The sequence below is a fragment of the Tyto alba genome, unplaced genomic scaffold (assembly GCF_018691265.1).
Source record: "Tyto alba isolate M040663 unplaced genomic scaffold, T.alba_DEE_v4.0 Super-Scaffold_39, whole genome shotgun sequence".
Lineage (NCBI taxonomy): Eukaryota > Metazoa > Chordata > Aves > Strigiformes > Tytonidae > Tyto > Tyto alba.
The window spans coordinates 8097681-8121717 of NW_024881314.1; the positions used below are offsets into that span (position 1 = coordinate 8097681).

Genomic DNA, 24037 nt, shown 5'->3' on the forward strand with positions numbered 1-24037 from the left:
GTAAACAGCAGAGCACCAGGATTTCACAAGAGAAGGGTTTGCCTTTTCACGTAGAAGGCGTCTGTCTGTCTGTCCTCTACCATGTTTGTACGAACCAGCATTAGGAAGAAAACAATCCTGCCTTTTGGTGCAGTGATAAAAGGTGAAGTTACTGGTACTTTTAACCTCTCTCCTATTTGTGTAGCCTCTTGTAGTGCTTGGAGAGCATGACAGAAAGTGACAGTCCACTTTTTCTCCCTGTTTGTGTTGGCTGGCTCCTCACGACACTCTCACCCACACTATTGAATGTCTTGTATGGGGCCAGCCAACACAAACTGGGAGGAAAGGTGGGCTATCTTGCTAGATCTTTCAAACATAACATCAGTGTGCTTTCAGCCCTTTGGCAGCTGGGTAAGATGCTAATGTAATCCTGGAAGGTCCTGTTTTCCCTGGATGGATGTTAGGACTGTCGTAGGCTGAAGTTTTATCCTGGATCCTTTATCGACATTTTCCTCTTGTGTTGTTTTGGTGGCCCACTTACCTCTTGCTGCCAGTCCATCCTGGAGGCAAACGTACATCAGTGATGTTCAGCAAAGAGATTTCCCTTTAGGTATGTGTTAACGACAAGGAACATCCATTGCAGACCAAGGGACATGTATAGTTAATGCTATCTTAGGGGAAATGCTGAGGAAGAGAATATGGGAGGATTTAATCTTGCACTTTTAATTACCTAGGTAATCATATTAAGCAGAATTTAGAGCAATAAATTGTGCACATTAATGTACATTACTAAGACATTATTAAGCATTCCTTAAATTTACACCAGATAGCAGGATGTTGTCAATATAAGGTACAGTGCAGCTATGGGATAGTCTGTTTTTTTGTTTGTTTTTTTTTTTTTTTTCTTCTAGTAGTGTATGTTGTTACAGAATTCAGAAAGGGAATGAATGTGCTCTGGCAGCAGGACCTTGGCTGTAACCACTCAACAGAGACCTAGAAAAAGCCCCAGAGCCCTCTCTGGGCACACTGCAGTAGCAGGACAGAAAGAAGAAAGCTTCTGTATGTGGTATTAAAAAAAAGAAATAAAAGAAATAACACTAAAATCACTTTTAATTACCAGTAATTGGCACTCAGACAGGTATTCTCAGCAGAGAGAGCAATAATACAGTGTGATCTATAAAATGCCCCGTTTTCACTCCTAGGGCAAAAATTTCTAAGCCACATTTCCACAACAGAAAATCACTGATTTATAAATGTGAGTTCCACCATGTATGTGGCTATGAGCTTTGGTAGAGCCAACTGCAGCGAAATCTGCTGATCCTTCCTCTCTGAAGTCCCTGTTCTCTGTTGTTTAAAACAGCAAATCTGTGTGGCAAAAGCCTAATCCAGCAGGCAGTGAGTGCAAGGTATTGAACCAAGGCAAAACTTGAGTTTACCAGGTATTCTTCCCTTGAAGAAATTGCCTGAAAGGCAACATATATAACAGCAATATTTTTTTTTAAAGGTGAGATGAAGTGAAAACTGGTTAAATTCTTATGACCATTTACTGAGAATTTCTAATTTCTCTCTGATTTGTTGCCTTAAAATTTGGTGTTGGAGTTGTCTTGATACTAGAAAAGTGCCTTTTATCAGCCCTGCAGGTGTCTACTTGAATGCAACCCAGTTACAAATCTCTGGGAAAATTCATGCTCCATGTGCTCAGGAATCTGTTAGGGGCTGGGGGGACACGTCTCAAAGAAAGGTGCAAAATTAATATCTTGGGCTCTTCTGGCAGCACCCAGGGTGAGTTACCAGGCTGCTTCTCACAGCTGGAGATGCTGAGCAGAGCTGGTCCTGCCTTGCTGCTCCAGGCTGCTGGGATGAAGGGGAGGAAAACGGTGCCGAGCAGCCCTGGGGCTGTCAGAATGTCTGTAGGTGAAACCAGAGATACTTTACAGGAGGCAACATAAACATCCTCCATCCCAGGTGGAGAAAGGAGGACATCCAGAAACAAAGGACACCAAGTATTGTGGTGGAAACTGGCTGCTCCCAAGCTTATCTGGTTGGCTCCAGGGATGCTATTGGGGAATTTATAACTAAATTTTTTTTTTTTTAGTAATACGTTTCTTTCTTGTAGCCTAAATTGTCTTTTTTAACTCTAGTGCCTGGCAGCATCACTTACCCCAGTGGTAACAGAGGAGAGTGGTGGTGGGAAGTGAGCTGGGTGCTGCTGGTGGACAGGACCAGGGGAGGGGAGAAGCAATGTCTGCAAGCACCAGCACACACTCCACTCCAGTCTTGGGAACTGAAGCCCAGCTTTCCTTTGTCTCCAATGTTCTACAACATCTGCTGCCTCTGTAGCTCCCAGGGGCAGTGTGGGACCCTTTGCATTCAGCCCCTCAGTGGTAATGATCTGCTCCTCGCCAGCAGCCACGGCTGTAGCTTGAGCATTAGAGCCTTGCATCCCAGCTCACAGTTGTAGTGAAGGTCTGTTGCAGTTTAAAACAACCCAGCAACAACCCCCTTTCATTTTCAGAGGTTTTGTTTAAATATAGGAAATTGCATCTCCAAAAGGGCCAGGGTAATGCTGAGGTTGCCAAGTCAAGCATTCAGAAACTAGGAAATACCAGACTTAAGCTGCCTCGGCCATCTTCAGCTGCGCCCTGCCTGTTTCCCATTTGCTGCAGCTTTTAATGGCACGAGCACATCCTCCTTTTTCCTGGGGCTTAATCAGTTTATACATATTCACTTGAGCTTCCTATTTCTTGTAGTGAAAGGATTCCTGCTCCTCACTTTCATTTGAATCAGTGCTCAGTCACTATCACTAGGGAGTTGATCAGCAGCCTCTGTGATGTTATATTGATAATGAAGAGGCCAAAATTGCCCTGCTCGTATTTTTAATCTCCAAGACAGGCAGGAAATATGCAACTTTTTCATCTGGCTGTTGCTGTTGCTTGTGTTGAAGCTGAGTGGATGTAGTTTTCCTTGTGAAGATTTATTGGAGATCTAAAATGAAACCACTGCCATCGCATCTGCTCCGGTATGTGTACAGTCTGCACCATGGGGGATGCGACCGGCTCTGAGCCATAACAGACCCCAGACTCTAAAACAAAAGGCTGCTGTGGGGCAAAAAAAAATAACCTCACCCGAACTCCAAACCCTCCTCTGACTGGGGAAGGGCTTTTGGATCCAGCCCAGCAGAAAGGCTGGATGTGGTGGTGGGATTGCTGCTCCTTGCACCCTTGGACCATGGTAGGGTGCATTAGGAGCAGATGTGGATGAGTATCATTCACAAGGGGTTGTACTGATGAGCTGGATCAACTGCAGATGAGGAGTGGGCTGTCATGCTCGTGCCCTGGATAAAGCAGGATGCAAATCTGTCCTCTTTGTGAGCAAGGTACCAAGGCTGGGCTCGGCAGCTGGGCGGTTTTTGCGGCAGGAACTTACCTGATATTTCAGCTACGAGCTACCTGGGCACTGAGGGTGACACCCCCCGCTCCTGCCAATGGAAAATTTGGGGGAGAAACCCCTGGCGAGGGAGGCTGGAGAGCACCCTTGGCTCTGCCCCAAGCAAATGGGCAAAGCCAGGCAGGCAATGCTGCCCGCAGCCCCCTCTGCACCCTCGGCACGGCGGGCACCTTCCCACCTTTTCCCAGGGGACGGTGCTTGTGCAGAGGGAGGGTTTGGGGCGGCTGCGCGGGCTGTGCCTGCCCGTCCAGGTGTGCGAGGGAGGAATGCCAACCCCTGAGTCACAGGCACCCCCTCCTCCCTCCCCTGCCGGGATAAAGCTTGTCCTCACCTGGGATCCAATCTCACTTATCGCGGTTCCCACCTTTCCTCCCTGCCAGCCCCCCCCGGGAGGGAGAGGCGGCAGCTCCGGGACAGCGAGGGGAGTGAGAACAAAGTTGATATTTGACTGGAGGGTGCAGAAATCAGCAGGGAGGTATGTGGGATTACGGGCTGCCTGCCCTCCCCGCCGGACTGGAAGTTGACGTTTAACCGGAAAGAGAAAAGGGACAGAAAATAGAGAGGAGGGAGGAAAAAAAAAAAAAAAAAAGAAGAAAGAAAAGGCCAAAGCTGGAAATCAAGTCGCAGCAGCGAAGCAACGCGTTCCCCCTCTGCCTTCGAAAGAATTTCTTGGCTTGGTGTGTGGGTGCCTGTTATTCGGGCTGCAGCAGAGGCTTTGGACACTGAGTCAGACCCAGCGCTAATGAGGTTTGTGGAATTAATTCATCTGTGCTCTTTAGCGTCCAGCTTGCTTTAATTTTGCTGTGTTGATTAACCTGGGGGTGAAATAAGGTGCGGGGCTCCTTGCATGAGAGGGTAGGCAGGGCATGGAGTGAGGAGGCTCAGCTCCCTGCCTGCTTGTTCCCCCTTTTTCCTCTGGTTTTGGCTGTCGGACACCGTCTTGTGCCTCTCGACCGGCTGGGAAGGGCAACACTCGTGACTGAGCAGGGCTTTGCAGGGCTGCACAGGGTGGGTTTTTTTGTCTCTGAAGGTATTTGGGTGGGGGGCTGTGAAGTGGAAGCGGGGGTACCACAGTGTGCTAAGGCAGAGCAGAGCCCTTTGGGGAGCATTTGTTGCAGGTTTCAAAGGTTGCCCTCTCCGTTCCTCCCGCTTGCAGGGGAAAAGGCGGTTGTGCCTTGGAGCTGGCACCCAAGGAAAGTTTTCACGGGTGAAACTGCACAAGGTCGGCCAGGCTGCGGGTGTCTCCAACCCGCTGAACCCATGGAGGTTGTTTTGCAGAATGGGTGGCTGCCTGCAAGCCCCTGCGAGGGGAGGGGGTGTCCTTGGAGGAAAAGGCCCCAGGAGAGTGGGGGTTCAGGGTGGGCTTTGCCGAACTGCAGGCGTTGGGGTATTTGCAAGCTGGTGGATCTGAAATGGATGGGAAATAGGGAAATGGACAGAAGGATTGGTGTGAGGGAGCTGACAGGCACGGGTTAGGTGGGGGAAAAGGGGGATGAGGAGCACCCATGGAGGGGAGAGAGAAGAAAAGTGTCCTATGGGGCTAAAGGAGCAGAGAAATTGCTGGGAGCAGCACGTGGGGAGGCATGGGGGGGACAGGAGGGTCCTGGGGCTGTGCTGGCATTTGGGCAGCCCCACGGGCAGGGTCCCAAACTTCCTGCCTGTCCCTCGGGGTTTTCCCCTGCCCAAACCTGGGGGTCAGAGGGAGGAGATGGTGCTGCAGCCATGGGCCCTTTGCCGGCACAGGGTGGTGTCAGCCACTCCCTGGCTGCGGCAGATCTGTTTGGGTCCCCGGGCTGGGTCCTGCTGTGTTTTATCCCTTGCTGGAGGATGCTGAGGGCCGTGTCTGGAGTCTGGAGCTAGACCTGGGAGTTGAGATTCCCTTTCTTGCTGGAAAGGACAAATGGTGACACTCACATGGAGCCTCCCAGTTGCAGAGGCACACCTGGGGAAGGAGGGGGAACAGAGAGGGAAGACAAACAAAATCAGAGACAAACATTATTTCATGTTTAAGTGATGCTTTGATTTGTGGGTCAAGTTTTTTTTATAGTTTTCTAGGGGTCTGGCTTGGTAATTTCCAAGTTTCAGAGCGTGTTCTCTGGCAGCTCTGCATTGCTGCGTGTGCCACGGAGGGAGCACCCCAGGGAAGGAGAGATCGTGCGTGGTGGCCCTGATCCACGCACCCACAGCCCTGCCCCAGGAGAACTGAGCCTGCGTGAGCTGCCGTGGCTGTCACTGTGCTGCCCAGGAGGGAGCGGGATCGGGGTCCCTGGGGGAGCACCCAGCTGCCTTTCTGCTTTGCTTCCATCGCTGTTAGCTCTCCCTCAGGACCCCCAGCCCCGTGCTGAGCTGGTCACGGTGACCAGCACCTCCTGCCTGCCCAGCACGCTGCAAGCACTGTGGTCCTCAGCACACATGGGCAAGCAGATACTCCTCCACATGCCTCACCGTCTACTGGGCTGTCAGTCCCCTGCACAGCCCCAGTGAACCCCTCAGCGGGACGGGGGGTCTGCAGGCACAGAAAGGGCGATGCCCACAGGAGGGAGGAAAGGCCACTCCAGGGAGCTCAAGCATCTCCCTGGCTTTCCTTTTCCCGTGTCCTGAGCCTGATGGGTGTCCCCTGTGTGGCAGCTGGGACCAGGCTCCCACCATGGGCTTGTGGCTCATCATAACCTGCTCCTTGGTCCTTCTCCCCTCTCCACCCTGTGGCTATGCCCAGCTTCAACCTTGTCCCTCCCAGCATGGAGCTGCTGGGGTGGGGATGGGGTAGGGATGGGATTGGACAGGGTGATGAAGCTCTGTTACTCCAACCCTGTCCCCCATCTCATTATTCCAGTGGTTTCTCTGGAGCATCCCATTTTGGGGGAATGAGGTACTGAGCCCCAGCTTTTCCAAGCTTGGGGGTTCCTGGGGTCTTTCTGGATCAGGTTTGTCAGTGGTGCTGAGGTGCAGGCAAAGTCTGGGGAGCAGGAGGAGACCGAGAAGAAATGCTGGAGTGATGGTCTGGAGTGGAGTAGGATGTTTGTGTGCAGCCAGGAGCTGCTCCGCTTCATTCCTTAGTTTTGCATGACTGAACAGCTTTTTATGTTGTTGTTGTCATCATCATGAAAATCCAACCGGGTCCCTGCAGCTTTTCCAAAGTGAAAGTGGCGTTTTCCCTTCCAGAGGGCACTTTTGAAATCGAGGGATGGCAGTTTGCACAAATATCACAGGCTGCATTCCTGCAGCTGGCAGCACCGAGTGGCAGCGGCGATGTTCTGTGCCACCAACGCCCTGCCCGCCGGCAACTGCCCAGCTAAATCCTTGGAGGTTGGCAGCTCACAGGGCAACAGGATGTTAATACTGAGCTGAGTTTTATGGCCTTTTATCTCAACACTTCAAAAGACGTGACAGCCGTTTATGTGTCCAAGGCCCAGGGTGTGTCAGTCCATCCCTTGGTGACTCTTTCTTGACTTGTGATTAAAGGAGGATGAATTAGGTCTGTGCTTTGAGGCTACCTTGGAAGATGGGTGTGTGAGCTGAGCATTCCGGTCCCCTGTACTCAATCTTTTCCTCGTGGCCTTTGCTGTGATGGAAGATGGGATTTGCCAAGTGCTTGGGGGATGTTTTCGCTGTGTTTTCCCTTGATGGGCTCAAAGGACTTCCCTATCCTTTCATCTCGCCTCTAATTGGCATCTCCCCACATCTCTGTAGCACCCGTCGCTGCGGCTGGCATGGCTCACTGGGGCGGAGCAAGGGAAAAAGGGATTTTCCTGACTTGAAAACCTTCCCATCTCAGTGGTGAGGAACACAGCGTTTGCCAGCGACTGGTGGCGTGAGGATTTTTGCTGAAGGAGGTCACGGGCGTGTCCAGGGGTAACTGCCAGCCTCAGAGCCAGCCACATGGACCCCCCCACGCCGAACCTCCCAAGAGCCTGAGCTGGGGACAGTTGGTGTTGCAGTAACCTGTGCTCAGGGGCCACAGGAGGAAAATACAGGGATTTCCTTGGTCAGCTGGTAACTTTTACCCATAAGAAAAACATCACGTTGGCTACCAGGTCCTGACAAATAACAGAGCTTCCCTAGGTGTCCCGCACAGAGATGCTGCCTCGAGGTTTCTGTATTTTTCACATTTCAGCTACGGGGGATTAATTACTGGGTGATAAATCCCTCTGAGCACAGCTGACAAGATAAATGAGGTACCAACATCTTGTCATATGTTACCTGAGTGTCCAGTGACCATCACAAAGAACAAAGTGTGAACACCAAGGCAGATGTCTCCTGGGGTCAGTGCTATGTTGATTTGAGTCCTGGGCTGCAATGCTTTCTGCAAGTGCTCAGCTTCATGCGGTCAATGTATTTCCATTGGCTCCAGTGGCTGATGCAGAATACGGTGTGATCCAATGTTTTTGATACTAGAGCGGGTTGTCCCAGGGGTTTCCCTGGGCCCCAGGTCAGGCCATTAGCAGTTAAATCACCAAGTGTGCTGGATGTCCCCCTGGGAACTTGGACATCTTCACTGCACACAACTATTCCCATTTTCCTTCCCTGTTATAAGTGGTTTTCACATTCTTCTAATTTTTTTGGAATCAGGGCTTACACAGCAAGAAGCCACAAGGTAATCTGTTTGCATCTTTTATTTCACACTTTCATCTTTCAGAAAAGAGGTGCTTTAAAATTATCTTTATACCAAATCTTTTGCCTTGACTGCTCTCACTCGCCCTGCTGGGTGCCAGAGTCAGAGCTGTCTTCCGGCACAGCAGCCACAGAGCTCAAGTTCCAGCTTTGTCCCTTTTGTTTACCACATCCAAATGCTGACTTCTGGATGGCACTGAGTTTTCTGAGTCACATGTGGGTGCAGGGAGAATGGTTCACGCTGTTTAGGATTTGGCCTCTGGATCCACGTGAGGGGTCCTGCTGCCCTGGACAGGACAAAGGGCAACTGCCCAGTGCTCAAGATCGTGGATTAATTCAACAGCTCCAAGTCTGGCATTTCCCAAGGCCTCACCCTCTATTTATTGTTGGTTCGACCATCCTGGAAACTCTTAGTGTGATAGGAAATAGCTGAAGGGAGGGGTCTGTTTTGTTTTTGGGGAGAGATGCAGACAGTCGCTTTGTTTTCGTCCTCTCTTTTTTCCTTAACCTGCCAGGAAAAGCAAGGTCTTGACCTGGTCGGTGCTCGCACGTGCAGATGGTGCTGGGCTCCGACCGGGAGCAGCCCCGGCTCTGCCTGCCTGCACCCACCCCGCTGCCTCGGGGGACCCAGCAAGCTGGGCACCCCAACTCTGTGGCACAGGGGTGCTGTGGCGTGGCAGCTGCCCTGCCCTGGTATCGCCGGGGCCTTTGAGCCTTTCAGAGATGCTGGAGCAGAGGACGAGCTACTCTTGGTTTGGCTTTTGTGCACTGCCCTGCTGAGATCAGAGATTGATTCCAGGCATCAGCTTCCCCTGGGCGGGCAGCGCTGTCCCACCCCGCCGGGGCTGGGCACGGGCCCCGCAGGAGCTGCCCCCATCGCCTCCGGGGCTGTTTTCATCTCTCAGCTCTCCACAATGTAGCGATCCGTGTGTTTCAGGAGGAAGAGGATGGATGTGCTGCCACGGGTGCGTGCTGGGCTGCTCCTCCTGTCCCTGCTCTGTGCCACCGGCCTCTGCCAAAGGAACAAAAGTGAGTGCAGCCGCGGTAGGTCTGTCTGCAGTCTCCCCTTGGTGCTGTGCCGTGGGGACTGTGCACACCCCTCCTGGGCTCCAGAAACACCAGTCCTCATGCAGATAAGTCCTGTTGTGTGTCTTTCCTCCTGTTTTCTATCTCCCCAACATTTGGGGCCCCTCTCTTGCTTCCCTACTGCTGTCTTGTAGCCAGCTTCTACTAACCACCCAGGCAAAGCTTCCACCATTTCCCCCCAGGAACGGGATCAGCCTTTTTCATGCCCTCCCACAGCTCACTTTTTTTTTTCTATTCCTGATGTCCTGATCTTTCCTGGTAGATAACCACTGTGTGCTGTCCCGGGCGAAGAGCTGCACTGAGTGCATCCGAGTGGATAAGGACTGCTCCTTCTGCACTGACGAGGTGAGACCTTGCAGGGGAGCCCAGGGCCCCACTTCCCACCCTGCCGATGGAGGGATCCCACCACCCCCAGTGAAAGCTGGGAGAGGGACCTGAGAGCAGGGTCAGCTTTCCAGCTCCAGCTTCTCTCTGTGAAGCACTGGGCTGGGTGGGAAGCACTGAAACATGAGTTTCCTTTGGTGCGGACAAGTGGGGAGGAAGAGGAGTCCTGGGGCACGCTTGCAGGAATACAGGGGTTTATCAGAAAATTCCAGTGTGCCAGATCTGAAATGGTGTGTGCAGGGCATGGAGGGAGGATCTTATCCTAGACAGCCCAGTAACTCACTGGTGGTTGCATTTCTTTGCTGCTGGGGGACCATCAGCCTTTCTGTGTGAGACTCATCCTCATCGCTCCTGTTTCCAAACTCTTGCTAATGGTCTCAGCAGAGGACCCTGACTTCTGACAAGTGCCCTCCTGCTTTGCATGGAGGATTTGCTGCTTTCTGTGGTTATAATGTTGTTCTTGCCCCCTTGGCAGAGCTTTGAAGAGTCTCGCTGCGACTTGCGGGAGAACTTGCTGCGGTACGGCTGCGGGGAGGCCAGCGTCGTGTACACCAGGGGCGAGATGCGGACCCAGAAGGTGGGTGCTGGGGAGACAGCCCTTGCTCGGCTGCTTCTGAGGAGTCCCACCATGCCCAGTGTCCTTCACGTCCTTCATCCTCCTCGAGAGTCTTCAGCAGAAAAAATACAAAGGCCAGACCTCTTACTACGTAGGGTGTACTCAAAAACAACGCTCTGCCTTCACTAGCTGATGAACCAGTTAGCAACCAGTCCTGGTCACTTAGGGCTGGGGTGGCTCTGCAGGCAAAACAGATGTAAGCAAAATGCCAAGGTCTGGAGGAGGCGCCCAGCTGGGCACGTGTGGACATGGGGGAGGCTGCCTCTGTCCATGGCTGTACACGAGCGAAGGGAGTGTGATCACCCCTGCCTTTCCACTTCCCACGTGTCTCCCTGCTCCTTGCCACCTCCTCATTGCATCTGCGCAGGAGATGGAGCCCATCCCAGGAAATGGAGTTCATCCCCTTCACATCACTCTTTCTTCACAGAATTTCAGTATCAACACATCCCTGCAGAGGACCCAGGTGTCCCCCCAGGGCATGTTCATGCGGCTGCGAGCTGGGGAGGAGATGAGCTTCAACATGGATGTCTTCCAGCCCTTGGAGAGCCCTTTGGATCTCTACATCCTCATGGACTTCTCTTACTCTATGTCTGATGATCTGGACAACCTCAAAAACATGGGCCAAAACCTAGGTGAGACCAGAGCTGGGAGAAGAGGGGAACCAGCTCCTGTGCTGATGAAGGCAGGCAGGTCACTCCTGCCCGCTGCTGTGAGTTCTCTGCCAGGATCAGAGAAAGCGATGTAACTGGCAAAGGGCTGAGAGGCACCTGCTTTAATTAGAGTTTCTTATAATCACGGCTTTGTGGGGGGATGGCTCTCCTGGCCCTGCAGGGATCATTATGTGTGCTCTCTCCTTTCAGCCCAGCATGGGGATTGGTGCCCTGCAGAGTTAAGTGTGCAGTGGCTTTGGCATCTTGAACCTATAGGTGTGGTCTGCGCCATTGCAGAAATTCCAGTCTTAGAAAGGGGCTGCCAAAGGTGGTATAGGTTTCTATCCTAAATAAACCCCAAGCTCTAAGCCTAAAGAGCTTAAAAGCTGACAGTTTGGGAGCCTTAGCGAAGACCTGACCAGCAGAGAAGATGCCCTGGAAAGTATTTCTCTAGGGCAGCGACTTCACAGGCATCTCTTTATTCACGTGTCTCCTCCCTCCCTTCGTCTCCTCCCAGCGGAGTTCCTGCAAGCCCTGACCTCCAATTACACCATTGGATTCGGCAAGTTTGTGGACAAAGTCTCATCCCCTCAGACAGACATGAGACCTGAGAAGTGAGTGAGGGTCTCAGGGTCCCCCCCACGGGGACCAGTGGGTCTCCAGGATGGGAGCAGAGGGGAGGGCAGGCACCTTCTGTTTCTCCATGGCTTTCCTGATCTTTGCTGTCTGTGGTGTGAGAGCCTCCATCCACCTCTCTCCCCTGGCCTCCCCACCCTGTGCTCAGGGCTTGCTGTAGCACCGTGCCAATGCCAGCAGTGTCCTCCTCTGCTTTACATACCTTCCCTGCTCTGACGTGACAGATTGCATGTCTTTTCTCCTCCATCTCTGCCCTCCTCCCTTCTACCACTCCTACCCCCCCTCTCAGTGCCAATGGCTTGCCAACTCCACATCATGTCTTCTCTTGAGCAACTCCCCAGCCCCTGGCTGCTTTCCCCACACTTTCCCTCCTTGCACCCAGGCACCCCTTTGCTCCTGCCCCTACAAAAACTCTGCTCTTCCCTTCTCTCCTAGGCTGCGTGAGCCCTGGAACAACGCGGACTCCCCCTTCTCCTTCAAGAATGTCATCCGCCTGACCGACAACATCACCCACTTCAGCCAGAAGCTCAGGAAAGAGCGCATCTCCGGCAACCTGGATGCCCCTGAGGGTGGCTTTGATGCCATCTTGCAGACAGCTGTTTGCAAGGTGATGGTGGTCAGGGTTGCAGGAGCTGGCAAGGCTCAGTTCTTAATGAGTGGATCTTCCTGATCCTGCGTGATGAGCAAAAGAGCAGCATGCTGGGCAGCTGACGGCACAGCCAGGGAACCCAGGTTATACATTCAGCTATAGTCAGTCCCTGCCCTCCCAGCCACATGCTCCTGGTGCTGAATTGGTCTGCATTTCCAATATTTCCTAGGTCTTAGATCATCTGTGTGTGTATCTCTGGTGTTTGATCCCCAGCACAGGAGCTGCGTGCTGGGCACCCTGCATGGGCTCTTTGCCCTGTCCCTCTGTACCTGCAGTGGTGAAACTGTTCCCTGGAAAACAGCCCTCTTGGGCTTGGCCATTTGGCTGAGGGGTGATCATAGCTCCAAACACATCCAGAAAAGTGTGTGCTTGCTCCCTGTACCTGTATGTGCCTGGCACTGAGCTGCTGGGAGACATCCTATGCAGTGGGGGGGCAGATGGGAGGAGGAGACCTGCTGGTGTGGGTTCCCAGGGCCACATAGCTGGTTGTGTTTGCTGCCGAGTTGAGGTGGTGCCTTGTCCTTTTGGTTTTCCAACTCCTGACAGTGCTGGCCTGCCAACGGCTGCAAGTGCTGTGCAGTGGTCTGGGGGGCACAGACATAAAGGTTTCTTCTCCTCCTCCACGGCTGTAGGATAAGATCGGCTGGAGGAAGGACAGCACTCACCTGCTTGTGTTTTCCACCGAATCTGCCTTTCACTATGAAGCTGATGGTACCAACGTCCTGGCAGGGATCCTGGCGAGAAATGATGAGCAGTGCCACCTAGACACCTATGGCACCTACGTGTATGACACCAAGCAGGACTATCCTTCGGTGCCCACCCTGGTGCGCCTGTTGGGCCAGCACAACATCATCCCCATCTTTGCTGTCACCAATCACTCCTACAGCTACTACGAGGTGAGGAGACCACAGTGGTGGTGGCCATGTGGGCTTACCTTGCCTCCAGGACCAGTGCTCCTCTGCCTGCAACTTGGATGTGAGGAAAAAATGTTCTCCCACCTCTGGTCCCCAAGTGTTAAACCAATGCCCCGACACTTTTGAAGGGTACCACAGTGTGTTGGGGGGCTGCTCTGGGTCATGGGAGGTCTCAGGGTGTATTATTGGGTGCAGGAATTTGGGGTCCTAGAGGTATCTCAGTGTTGGCATCTGTTTCTTGTAAAGCAGTAGGAACACAGAGCTGGAGAGTAATTTAGGTTGGAAGGGACCTTTGGAGGTCTCTGGTCCAAGCCTTGCTCAAAGCAGAGCCCACTTCAGTGCTAGAGGAGGTTTCTCAAGGCCTTGGCTCAGGGGGCTCCTTTCTCTCTGCAGAAGCTGCACAAATATTTCCCTATCTCTGAGATTGGGGTGCTCCAGGAGGACTCTTCCAACATCGTGGAGCTGCTCCGCACAGCCTTTGAGGTAACACAGCTCTCTGGGGTTTCGTTCTTGCTCCCGGGGAAGGCAGAGGGTGGGCACCTCCTGCCCAGGAGAGCAGGCAGGAGGTAGCCGCTCTGGGGCAGGCCATGGGGTGGTCGCAGGTGTACTGCTGAAAATCAGTGTTGTGGTTATCTTCTGTCACCCAGCGCATCCACTCAAAGATGGACATCCGGGCTGACTTCGTCCCCAAAGCCATGAAGACAGAGTTCACCTCTTTGATGTATGAAAAGACAGAATCTGGCTCCTTCCACATCACCCGTGGGGAAGTGGTAAGTCCTTGGGTGGCCCCGGAGGGAAGGTGTGTGTGAGGGGCTGAGCCCTTCACTGCATCCCTCTTTCCTTCCCCCAGGGTCGGTTGGGCTGAGCTGTGGTCCAGCAGAGCTGGCCCAGCCCTGCGCCATGTCCCTTCCTTCCAGGGCAAGTTCAACGTGCGCCTGAAAGCACTTGAGTACATTGGTGGGCAGCACGTCTGCAGCCTCCCGGAAAAAGACCGGCAGGGAGTTATCCACGTGAAACCCACGTCCCTGAGCGACAGCCTCAAAGTCACAGCCTCTGTCATCTGTGATGTGTGTCCTTGTGAGCAGGTACATGGGGGTGCTTGTTGCAGAGAGGTGTCCTCCTCCTGGCCAGCCTGGGATGGGAACGTGTTGGCTAGCACTTTGGGTCCCACTTAACCCCTCCCTGTTGCTCAGTGGAGGCTCAGCCTGGTCGAGGAGATCTTCATCACTGCCTGTACCGAGTTGGGCACGTACCATGGCAGAGCTCAGTCTTGTGGGCAAAACTTTCCCCCTAGGTCTGCCTTTCTGATTCCTGAAATGGTCTTGGAGGCAGCTGAGCCCATTCAGCAATGGCTCTTCTCACTTCTCTTACAGCAACAAGAATTTAATTCACCCAAGTGCAGCTCCCGTGGGGACTTTGTTTGTGGACAGTGCATCTGCCACCCAGGCTGGTAAGGACTTGGTCCAGCTCCGTACCCCTCCCAGGGTTCCTGCTGGGTCTGGTGACCCCCAGTGACACACACTTGTGCCCTGGACATCCTGCCAGGACCCTGCTGTCCTTTGCTCTACTCCTGCCTCTCTCAGCACCATCTCCTTCCCACCAGGCGAGGGGACACGTGTGACTGCTCGCCGGCGTCGTCCCCCAACAACGAAGCCTGCATTCGCCCCGGGGATGTGGAGCCGTGCTCGGGCCGGGGCGAGTGCCTCTGCGGGAAGTGCCAGTGCTACCCCGAGGAGCTGACGCAGCGCTTCGACGGGGCGTTCTGCCAGTACGACATCCTGCAGTGCCCGCGCACCTCCGGCTTCCTCTGCAACGGTGAGAGCAGCCCCACCGTCCCCGGTATCCCCCAGTTGTGGGGTGAGCTGTGCTCTGCTCTGTCCTGGTGGCACAGAGAGGGTGTCCCTGGGCTGGTGGCAATGGTACGAGGGGGTTGAGTGACCAGCGATGGGCTGTGGGGTGTCTGTGCTTGCAAATGTGCAGGGAAGATGCTGTGGAATACCTGCAGTCTCTTAGCACCCCCAAAAAAAAAAGCAGGAGAGCTGCAGACAGGGCCAGGGGAGCGGCACAGCACCGGGCCCTGGGTAATTCCTCCTCTCGCGTCGCAGATCGCGGTCGCTGCTCCAAGGGCGCGTGCGTGTGTGAGAGCGGCTGGGAGGGTCCGGGCTGCGAGTGTCCCACCAGCAACGACACCTGCATCGACAGCCAAGGGGTATGTCCTGCCCTGCCTGCCTGAGGGACGGCCGGAGCAGGCAGGGCTGTAGCAAACTGCCCCGGTTCCCGAAGCTCAGGACCGCTGGGAGCTGGCACCTTGCTGACTCCCAGCACTGCTGCATGTCCGTGATTGCTCTCAGACACCGACTGACACCTTTTCCCCCCCAGGGCATTTGCAATAACCATGGGAGGTGCGAATGCGGCAGATGCATCTGTGACAAGGCTTCTCTGTACACCAGCTCCACCTGTGAAATCAGCTACTCCCTGGTGAGGCTCAGCCTGGGGTCCCTCTGGGTTTATCACTTCTCCTTCCCACGCAGAGCTTCCAGGGAGAGAAAGCAAACCAGAGATGAAGGCACATCTTGGTCAGGAACAAAATCCTGAGTAGGGGTTAGCCTTGCCTGTCCTGACTTCAGTGGCCTGGAAAGGTCTGGTATGGGAGCTGCTTTGCAGCCATGGGCTTTCTTTGCCCTCCAGTTCACCAGCAGCAACTGTTGAATGTCTATCTCTGTTTATCTGCACACTGGTGAAGGGCAGAGGTTTGAAGCTTGGCTGCTGGCTTGTTCTGATTTGCATCAAGACCAGAAAAAATAATTTAATGATCCGGTCCCTCAGTTTCCCCACTGACAAACATGGGCTAATCCCACCGTGGGAATGGAGAAAGCTGGCTTGGTGGTATTTTGGAAAGGCCACCTAAAACCCTTGGAAAAGATCTAATGGCTGCCCAAACGCAAGCTGTTGGTATAAGAGATTTTGGAGCTGGCTGTGCTGTGCTCCTGGGTTTATAAATCCTTCATTAGCTGCTTGTTCTCTGTGATTCCTCTTTTTGAGCTTGCCCTGGCACCAGAGTGAAGAGGCAGCATTGCCTCTCCAGCTCTGTCTTTCGGAGGCGATGTCCCCCCTGGCACCCCGGGGGCTGTCTCCTGACCGTCCCACCTTGTCTCTGTGCCCAGGGCTTCCAGGCTGTGTGCGAGAGCATCCGGGACTGCGTTCGCTGCCAGGCCTGGGGAACGGGCAACACTAAAGGGAACTGCAGCGCCTGCCACCTCCAGATCCAGATGGTGGAAGAGCTGAAGAAAGGTACTGGGCGAAGCAGAGCTGGGTGCAGACGTGTGTGGTGTGTCTCCTACGGGCCCTGCCCCATGTGTGTGTGCATGTGGGGCTGCTTCCCAAGCTTTTCCTGGTCCTTATGACTTTACAATTGTGTCTGCTCTCTCTGCAGAGGAGGCCAGTGAGTACTGCTCATTCCAGGATGAGGAGGATGATTGCACATACCACTACACCCTGGAGGGAGACCCCAGTGTCCTCCCCAACACCACCGTCCATGTGCAGAAGAAAAAAGGTGAGCAGGGACCCGGCAGGAGGGGATGTCCGGCCTGGGGTCTGGATCAGCAGTGACCTGCTCCACAGCACCTCTGATCCCCACTTTGTCCCTTTGCTGTGCCCCTGGGCAGGGTCAGCTGCAGGCAGTACCTCCCTGCCCACCTTCCTGCGTGACAGGGGTGGGTGACATTGGCTGTCATATGAACTGCAAGGCGGGGAGTGTAGCATCCTCAGAGACCAGCACGTTCAGAGATCAGTGCCTTTACACTGCTGGCACAAGCAAGGATTGGTGCGAGGGGCTGAATAGCCCCTTGGGGTGGCTGGATATGAGCAGAGAGGTGGGATAGTTCTCCCTGAACAGCACTTTTCATTGTGAGCTCCGAGAGAGAAGTTCCCAAACTTAACTGGGCTGCTTCATCCCCCAAAGAGCTGTGGTCCAGCCTTTCCCCTCTGCCTGCCCACTCCCTGCCTGCACACCCCACGCAGCGGGGCTGATGCCCGGGAGTGACGTTGCTGTCGCTTGCAGAGTGCCCACCGGGGAGCTTCCTCTGGCTCATCCCGCTGCTCATCTTCCTCATCCTGCTCCTGGGGCTGCTGCTGCTGCTTTGTTGGAAGTTCTGTGCCTGCTGCAAGGTGAGTGCCTCAGCGGGCTGCCCCAGCGTGGGGAGAGGACCAGGTAAAGGCCAAAACCATTAAAAATTTCCCGAATCCATGGCCAGATTGGCAGGGGTTGGGTCCCAGTGGTATCCAGCACCTCTGCTGTTGCTGACATGAGTTGCTGTGGGATTTCCCCCACTGAAGGGATATATGGCTAAAATCAGCTTCCAGAGCCACGTCCATCCACTGCCCACTCATCCCTGCTGATGTGAATCCTCCCAGCTGGAGACATGGGGGTTTTTGCCCTTGGCCACAAAGTGATTGTGTCTTTGGTCATTTGTTTTCTAGGCTTGTCTGGCCCTGCTTCCCTGCTGCGCACGAGGTACCAGCCCTCTGAACTTAGGGGGAGAGGGGTCTGTGGGGTTCTCTGCCTTCTTGGGTTGGGTAGGGCATGCTGGGTTAAGTGTCTCTTCTCCTCCCCTCTCAGCTGAGGAAGTAGATCAGGGTAAAAGCTCCTAGCAGAGAGCCTGAGCCAAGGAGTCCTTGAGCTGCTGCTCCACTGCTCCTCCCTGCCCCACACCCTGGTGTGTGTCCTACTGGGAATCCCACTGTTGGCTCTCCACTGACCACTGTCCCTTGTAATACCTAGCTGGTGGGATGTGCTCTCCCCACTCATGGACATCCCCTTGCCCTCTCCACCCCACTCCACTCCTGACATCCCAGCAGCCTTAGCATGGTGGAAGCCCTAAAGATTCCCCAGAAAAAAAGTCTCCAGTGTTGGGAAGTTGGTGGCTGGTGTTGTCTCAGTCTTCCCCGACTCTGACCCTGCCCCTGGCTCTGCAGGTCGCACTGTTGGCTTCAAGGAGGACCACTACATGCTTCGCCACAGCCTCATGTCCTCCGACCACCTGGACACCCCCATGGTCCGCAGCGGGTCCCTCAAGGGTCGGGACACAGTCCGCTGGAAGATCAACAACAATGTTCACAAGCAGGGCTTCACTTCCCTCGCCGCCACCAACCCCAAAGATCTCAGTGAGTGCCACGTCTGGGGAATGCAGAGGAGATGCTGTGGGTGACTTAAAGGACACAAACCCTTGGTGGTGGCACCCAGCTCCAGCAGCCATGGTGTTACCTCCAGGCCCAATTGCAAGGAGGGTTGTTCCTTCATCTGCTTCCATCCTGGGGGAAGCTGAGCAGCACATTCCTGTGTCCAGCCCTGCAGCAGGACACATGGCAGCCTTGGAGACCTCCTGACAGCCTGGCCGCATGGTGGATGTACCCTGCATGTGTCTGTCTCATTAGCTCAGTGACCCAGTCTTGATTTCGCTGCCTCATCAATCCAGAGCCACCACTGGACACTGTTTCCTTTACTGCATCTGGCAGAGCTTCTCAGTTAGCCCTCCAGTTCTCAGAAGGTTTTCTCTGCTGGTGCTATGGAGTTTGGGTGCTAGTGATACGAGATCTAGACACCGAGCATCATGTGTGGTATCCTCATGCTTTCCAGCTTTTGGCTTCTGACCAAAAAGGAAGGAGTTTGACTTGGGAATTTCTCTTTCCAGTTCCCTATGGGCTGTCTCTGAGGCTGACCCGGCTGTTCACGCAGAACCTGGTGAAGCCGGACACCCGGGAGTGCGAGCAGCTGCGCAAGGAAGTGGAGGAGAATGTACGAGCCCGGGCATGGGGGGGGCTTGGGATGGGAGTGGGGGACAGCAACACTGAGGGAGTGTCTGCAATGCTGGGGGCGAAGGGGTGCCCCTTCCCTGCGAACACAGACAGCTCTTGGAAGGAAGAAGCAATTTTCCCGCTTTCTGAAAGAAAGCAAAAGTTTTAAGATCACAACTGTGAGAATTATCAAAGCATTATGTTGATGAGATTTCAGGTTTGCTTTGGGGCACGCGGTCTGAAGCTCCTGTCTGGCTTCAGTTCACAGCTTCTTGCCATGTCCTGGGGAGAAACCGTGGGGTGGTCTCTGCCTGGTGTGGCAGGGCGAGCGGGAGGACCTGGGGGTGGCCAGAGGGCTCTTGTGTTTGCTGGAAGCAGCATCTGCTCGCTGAACACATCCCTGTTCAGCAAGGGAGATGCTGTGACAGTCCCTCTTGTTCCTTGCAGCTGAACGACATTTTCAAGCACATCCCTGGATGCCACAAGCTCCAACAGACTAAGTTCAGGTGAGTCACTGGGGGAGAGACCTCCTGCAGGAGAGGGTTCCCCCATGGCCCCGCTGATGAGGGGGTGGACCAGAGGGCTTCTGTGTGAAATCTGGGATTCCGGGAGGGGTTGTGGTCTGTGAGACATCCCCAGCACGAGCTTGGTGCAGTGCTTCACCCACCCAGGGCTGCAGAGCAGAGCCCACCCAACTAAGCAAGTGATCTCAGCTCCATCTGGCTTTGGTCCTGAGACTCCTACAGACAGGGACAAATCCTGGTCGCGTGGTGCTCAGTGGCAAAATTCCCACTGACTTCAAAAGTGTCCACCCTGTGCAAAGTTATGAGTGCCTGGTGCAGGACGGAGGAGTCTGGGGATGCCGGTGCAGAGCAGGGAGTGCTATCCCTTCCCCACAGCTCTGACCAGATGTGATCTCCCCCGTGGGCATGTTCCTCATTGCATTGGGAAACTCAGGGCTGGAGGGAGCAGCCAGGCAGGAGGGAACATGTGATGGGGCCATGGGATGGGTTGGCACCCGCAGGGCAGCTGCTGCAGCTCAGACCTGCACAGGGCTGTGATTCATGCAGCACTTTGTCTCCCCAAATGCGTTAGTCACTCTGATTTGTTGTTTTTGGTTTTTTTTGGTTTTTGGGTTTTTCACCCCCCCAGGTTACAGCCCAATTCTGGAAAAAGGTAAGAGGAACTTGCAGCCCTCTCGTGTGCTGCTTCTCCCGCTTTGTACACACACGTGTGGGGTGACTAAATGCCCTGCACACCCACTAGCCCCTTCAGCTGCTATGTGAGATGAGCAGCCCTGGTCTCAGCTCTTCCCCACCTTTCTCCTCCCACTGGTCACAGGCAGGACCACACCATTGTGGACACAGTGCTCACTGCCCCTCGCTCAGCCAAGCCAGAGATCATCAAAGTGATGGAAAAGCACGTTTCCCATGAGGCTTTCAATGACCTGAAGGTTTCACCGGGTTTTTACACTGTGACCTCAGACCAAGGTAGGGAGCAGAGCCCAGCTCAGCCTCCAGGTTGGGCAGGGGGGGCATTTCCCACCTCTCACCATTGCCCCTTCCCCCAGACGCTCACGGGATGGTGGAGTTCCAAGAGGCCGTGGAACTGGTGGATGTCCGTGTCCCGCTCTTCATCAGGGAGGATGATGATGATGAGAAGCAGCTGCAGGTGGAGGCCATTGATGTCCCCACGGGCATTGCAGAGATTGGACGCAGGCTTGTCAACATCACCATCATCAAAGAACAAGGTAAAGGGCTGCGACCGTGGCACAAGATGAAGGTCGTTTGTGTTGGAGTGTCCCGTGGCCAGATGGACTCACGTGGCTTCTCAGGAAGGCACAGCCTGCGTATCTCAGTTCCCCCAGATCACAGACCAGGCACTTGCTTGATGACTCCTATCTCAAGTCACCTGGGTCTAAACTAGAGTATCTTTTAAAGCACCCAAAGGAGGGTCATCATCCCTTGTGACAGAGACCTGAACATTTGACTATCACAACTTTAGATGCTACCAATTCCATGGCAGATCCAGGGTTGGCCATATGCCTCTGCTGCTCCAGTTCATAGCTTGCTGGAGTAAAGTAAAACCCCTTTGCAATTATACAGTGCTTGGGGCAGGTGAATGTCCCCAGCAGTTTGCCTCTGCTTCCCATCTGGTGGTTCTGAGCAGAGAGCATGAGTCAGGAGTGGTAAAGTCTCTAGCTCATGGAGCAATATTTCATACACTGTTCACACACATGGGTGATAGGAACTCTTTTCAGGGAGGACATGTGTGTGGTTGTAGTGTGATTCTTCATGTATTTGCTCTACACGTTCCTTCTCTCCTGCCCCTTCCAGCCAGCAGCCTCATCACCTTCTTGCAACCAGCCTACTCCCACAGCCGCTTTGATAAGCTGGCCAAGATCCCCGTCCTCCGAGAGATCATAGACAACGGGAAATCCCAGATCACCTACAGGACCCGGGATCTCACCGCCAAGAATGGCAGGGTAAGGGTGATGCTCCTGGCCTCGGCAGGCAGGAACGAGCGAGCAGCTGGGAAGGAACTGACCCTGGGACTGCAGAAGAGCAGTTGATGAGGCTCAAAGGGGATGTGGCTGGGAGAGGGGAGACCCAAGGCTTGAGGTTAGCACAAGGGCAGAAATTCCTCTCCGTCTCCCTGTGCCTCAGGGACCCAAGAGGCTGCATGTACTTGAGGCGGAGGGCACTGGCTGCCCCCTGAGCTGTGGCTACTGGGACGCAAGTGCAGATTCACTGGGAGATGAGGGGTAGCTCTCTGGGAGCCTTCTCATGGATGCTACGGGCTATAATCACTCACCTCTTCCTTTCCCTCCAGGACTACATCTTCACAGAGGGCGACCTGGTCTTTCAGCCCGGGGAGACCCGAAAGGAGGTGCAGGTCCCCTTGCTGGAGCTGACTGAAATAGATACCCTCCTACACAACTACCAGCTCAAGCAGTTCGCCATCGACCTCCTCCATCCCAAGTACGGCGCCAAGATCGGCCGATTCCCCCAGACCACAGTGACCATCGCTGACCCAGGTAGGGGCTGGCAGCCAGGCAGCGGGGAATGGCAGCAGGGGGTGTGGGACCCCCACACCAGACCAGCCCACCCGGAGGTGGTGTATACAGCTCCAGCCCTGCTCCTCACCCAAAAAGAGGCAATGAGGAGGTTCCTCCAGCTCCTACTGGTAGTTTCGGGCCTCCCTCTAGAGGCATTAGTGGGTATAGACAGTGGGTGAGAAGAAGATGGATAATCTACCTCACAAAAGGAAATAGAGTGGATTATTCATTCCTTTTCCTTGGGGATTTGAATAAAAAGCTTGGAGAGAGGTGGGACTTGCCATGAGCTGTTCTTGGTGGTTTCTGTGGCTGGACAAGAAAAACTGTAAGGGTTGACATCAAGTGGGTTGATAACGTAAAGGTATTTGTCACAGTACTCATCATGAATAGTGGGGGCACAAGAAAGTTCCTTGTTATGGGACCAACCAGAACCACATTGGGGCAGACACTGGGGCTGGCGAGGCTCCAGACAGCACTCAGCTGGACTTCGTGGGTGTACAGGAGAAGCAACTGTGCAACTCAGGAGGACTCTGCCCATCTCTGTCTTCTCTCATGGCTGCACAGGGCAAGTGATCAAAATGTTGAAGCAATATGAAATACATTTAGACAGAGATAAAGATTTTCAGAGGCAAAAAGGTGGTCCCTTAATTTCTTCCTACCTGGGCAGCCTGTGAGAAGCAGCAGGAGGTGCAGGACTTGATGGGTCTGAGCCCAACTCTCATGCCAGCTTGCTGTGTGGCTTTGGGGGATGTCATCATCAAGAACCTCAGTTTCCCTTCCCTACGACATGGATCTACCCCTCAAGAAATGCTTTGAGAGGCTCACTCAGAATGGCAGGGCAGTGCTGGAGAGAGGCACGCTTCCTTCTTTTCCTTCCACGTGAGGGACTAGCATTGATGTGACCTTTCTTCCTTGTGTCTGCAGAGGTCGTGGATGGTGTCCCCTCGATGACTGGCCTGAGCCAGGTCTCCCAGTCCCCCAAAGGCCGCCTGAGTGCTCCGCTCAATCCCAATGCCCATGCTCTTAGCTCCAAGGAAATCCGCTTCAGCTGGTTTCCTCCACCAGGAAAACCTCTGGGGTATAAGGTAAGGGGTGAGTGGGTCCTGGGGAGGGTGTGGGTCCAGGTGTTTCACACACAGAGTCATTTGTGCCAAAGGGATGGGGAGAAGACAGTCAAAGGAAGGGAACAAGGTTCTGGCCCCCCTCCATCCCCAAGGGACCAGTGCTGGGTAGGTGTGGGATTTGCAGGAAAGATTCCTGGCGGGTTCATCTCCCTTTCCATCACTTACCATGAAATGCCCAGACTGCCCTGTCCTCCTATTTCAGAGGAATGGCACAACACCCTGGCTTTCCCAGAGCCGATCTAATAAGAGATAGGGAATTTCTCACCCATTGTGGAGAGGATCTGAAGAAATTATGGCTTGCTCTTGCTTTGCCAGGTAAAATACTGGATCCAAGGGGACCCCGAGTCTGAAGCCCATCTCATCGATGTCAAAACACCATCAGCAGAGCTGAGTAACCTCTACCCCTTCTGTGACTACGAGATGCAAGTCTGCGCCTACAATGCCATGGGTGAAGGGGCTTATTCTGACATCATCCACTGCTGCACACTTGAGGATGGTGAGCAGCTCTACACTTTGCTTCCCACCATGTGGCAGCAAGTTGGTGCCTGTGCACCCAGCATGGGGTCAGAGCTCCAGCACTGAGCTCCCGATGGTCTTGGGGACAAGCACTGAGCAGCTCCCAGTGCAACCCAGCTGTGATCCAGGGAGCTCTGGGCATGTGTGTGCACTGGATCCAAACCTGCAGTAACTTGGACCCTTTGCTCTTGCCTTTCCAGTCCCCAGCGAGCCCGGCCGCTTGGCTTTCAATGTTGTGTCTTCCACCGTGACGCAGTTGAGCTGGGCTGAGCCTGCAGAAACCAATGGGGAGATCACAGCTTACGAAGTCAGTTATGGACTCGTCAATGAGGACAATGGTAAGAACTCATTTTCTGACCAGGGCAGTCTGGCCGGGCTGAAGGGCTGGAGCGCACTTTCTGCAGGCTGGGCCAGTCCCAAGCAGCAACAGAACCACAACAGCTCCAATCATGTTTCTTGTGAAAACTTGGATCTGGAGGGGTCACTTCTTGATGGAAGGAGTACAGAAGCATCACCACTTAGGATTTAACCCTGCAAAGCCCAGAGCACTCTCAGTTCCCATTTACTTCCATAG

General features: G+C 54.1%; 1 protein-coding gene across 4 annotated transcripts in view; it reads left to right on the top strand.

Annotated features, from left to right (window-relative positions):
• The window catches only part of ITGB4 (integrin subunit beta 4), a 36200-nt gene that overhangs the window by 1701 nt on the left and 10462 nt on the right, over positions 1-24037 (top strand). For 2 of the 4 annotated variants that reach the window (XM_033002371.2, XM_033002373.2), the window contains exons 1-30: positions 3680-4173; positions 8975-9066; positions 9386-9468; positions 9983-10084; positions 10551-10755; positions 11291-11387; positions 11845-12016; positions 12691-12954; positions 13366-13455; positions 13620-13742; positions 13890-14057; positions 14346-14422; positions 14576-14787; positions 15078-15181; positions 15352-15450; positions 16137-16263; positions 16406-16525; positions 17033-17139; positions 17452-17485; positions 17947-18135; positions 18663-18766; positions 19213-19271; positions 19918-19941; positions 20107-20255; positions 20336-20515; positions 21102-21250; positions 21598-21802; positions 22748-22908; positions 23263-23443; positions 23664-23801. In XM_033002371.2, coding sequence (XP_032858262.2) covers positions 4169-4173; positions 8975-9066; positions 9386-9468; positions 9983-10084; positions 10551-10755; positions 11291-11387; positions 11845-12016; positions 12691-12954; positions 13366-13455; positions 13620-13742; positions 13890-14057; positions 14346-14422; positions 14576-14787; positions 15078-15181; positions 15352-15450; positions 16137-16263; positions 16406-16525; positions 17033-17139; positions 17452-17485; positions 17947-18135; positions 18663-18766; positions 19213-19271; positions 19918-19941; positions 20107-20255; positions 20336-20515; positions 21102-21250; positions 21598-21802; positions 22748-22908; positions 23263-23443; positions 23664-23801 — 3820 coding nt within the window. In that variant the 5' untranslated portion in view covers positions 3680-4168. Of the gene's footprint in view, positions 1-3679; positions 4174-8974; positions 9067-9385; positions 9469-9982; positions 10085-10550; positions 10756-11290; positions 11388-11844; positions 12017-12690; positions 12955-13365; positions 13456-13619; positions 13743-13889; positions 14058-14345; positions 14423-14575; positions 14788-15077; positions 15182-15351; positions 15451-16136; positions 16264-16405; positions 16526-17032; positions 17140-17451; positions 17486-17946; positions 18136-18662; positions 18767-19212; positions 19272-19917; positions 19942-20106; positions 20256-20335; positions 20516-21101; positions 21251-21597; positions 21803-22747; positions 22909-23262; positions 23444-23663; positions 23802-24037 lie in introns of those variants that run through there. The other 2 variants (XM_033002374.2, XM_033002372.2) reach the window with 2 other exon arrangements.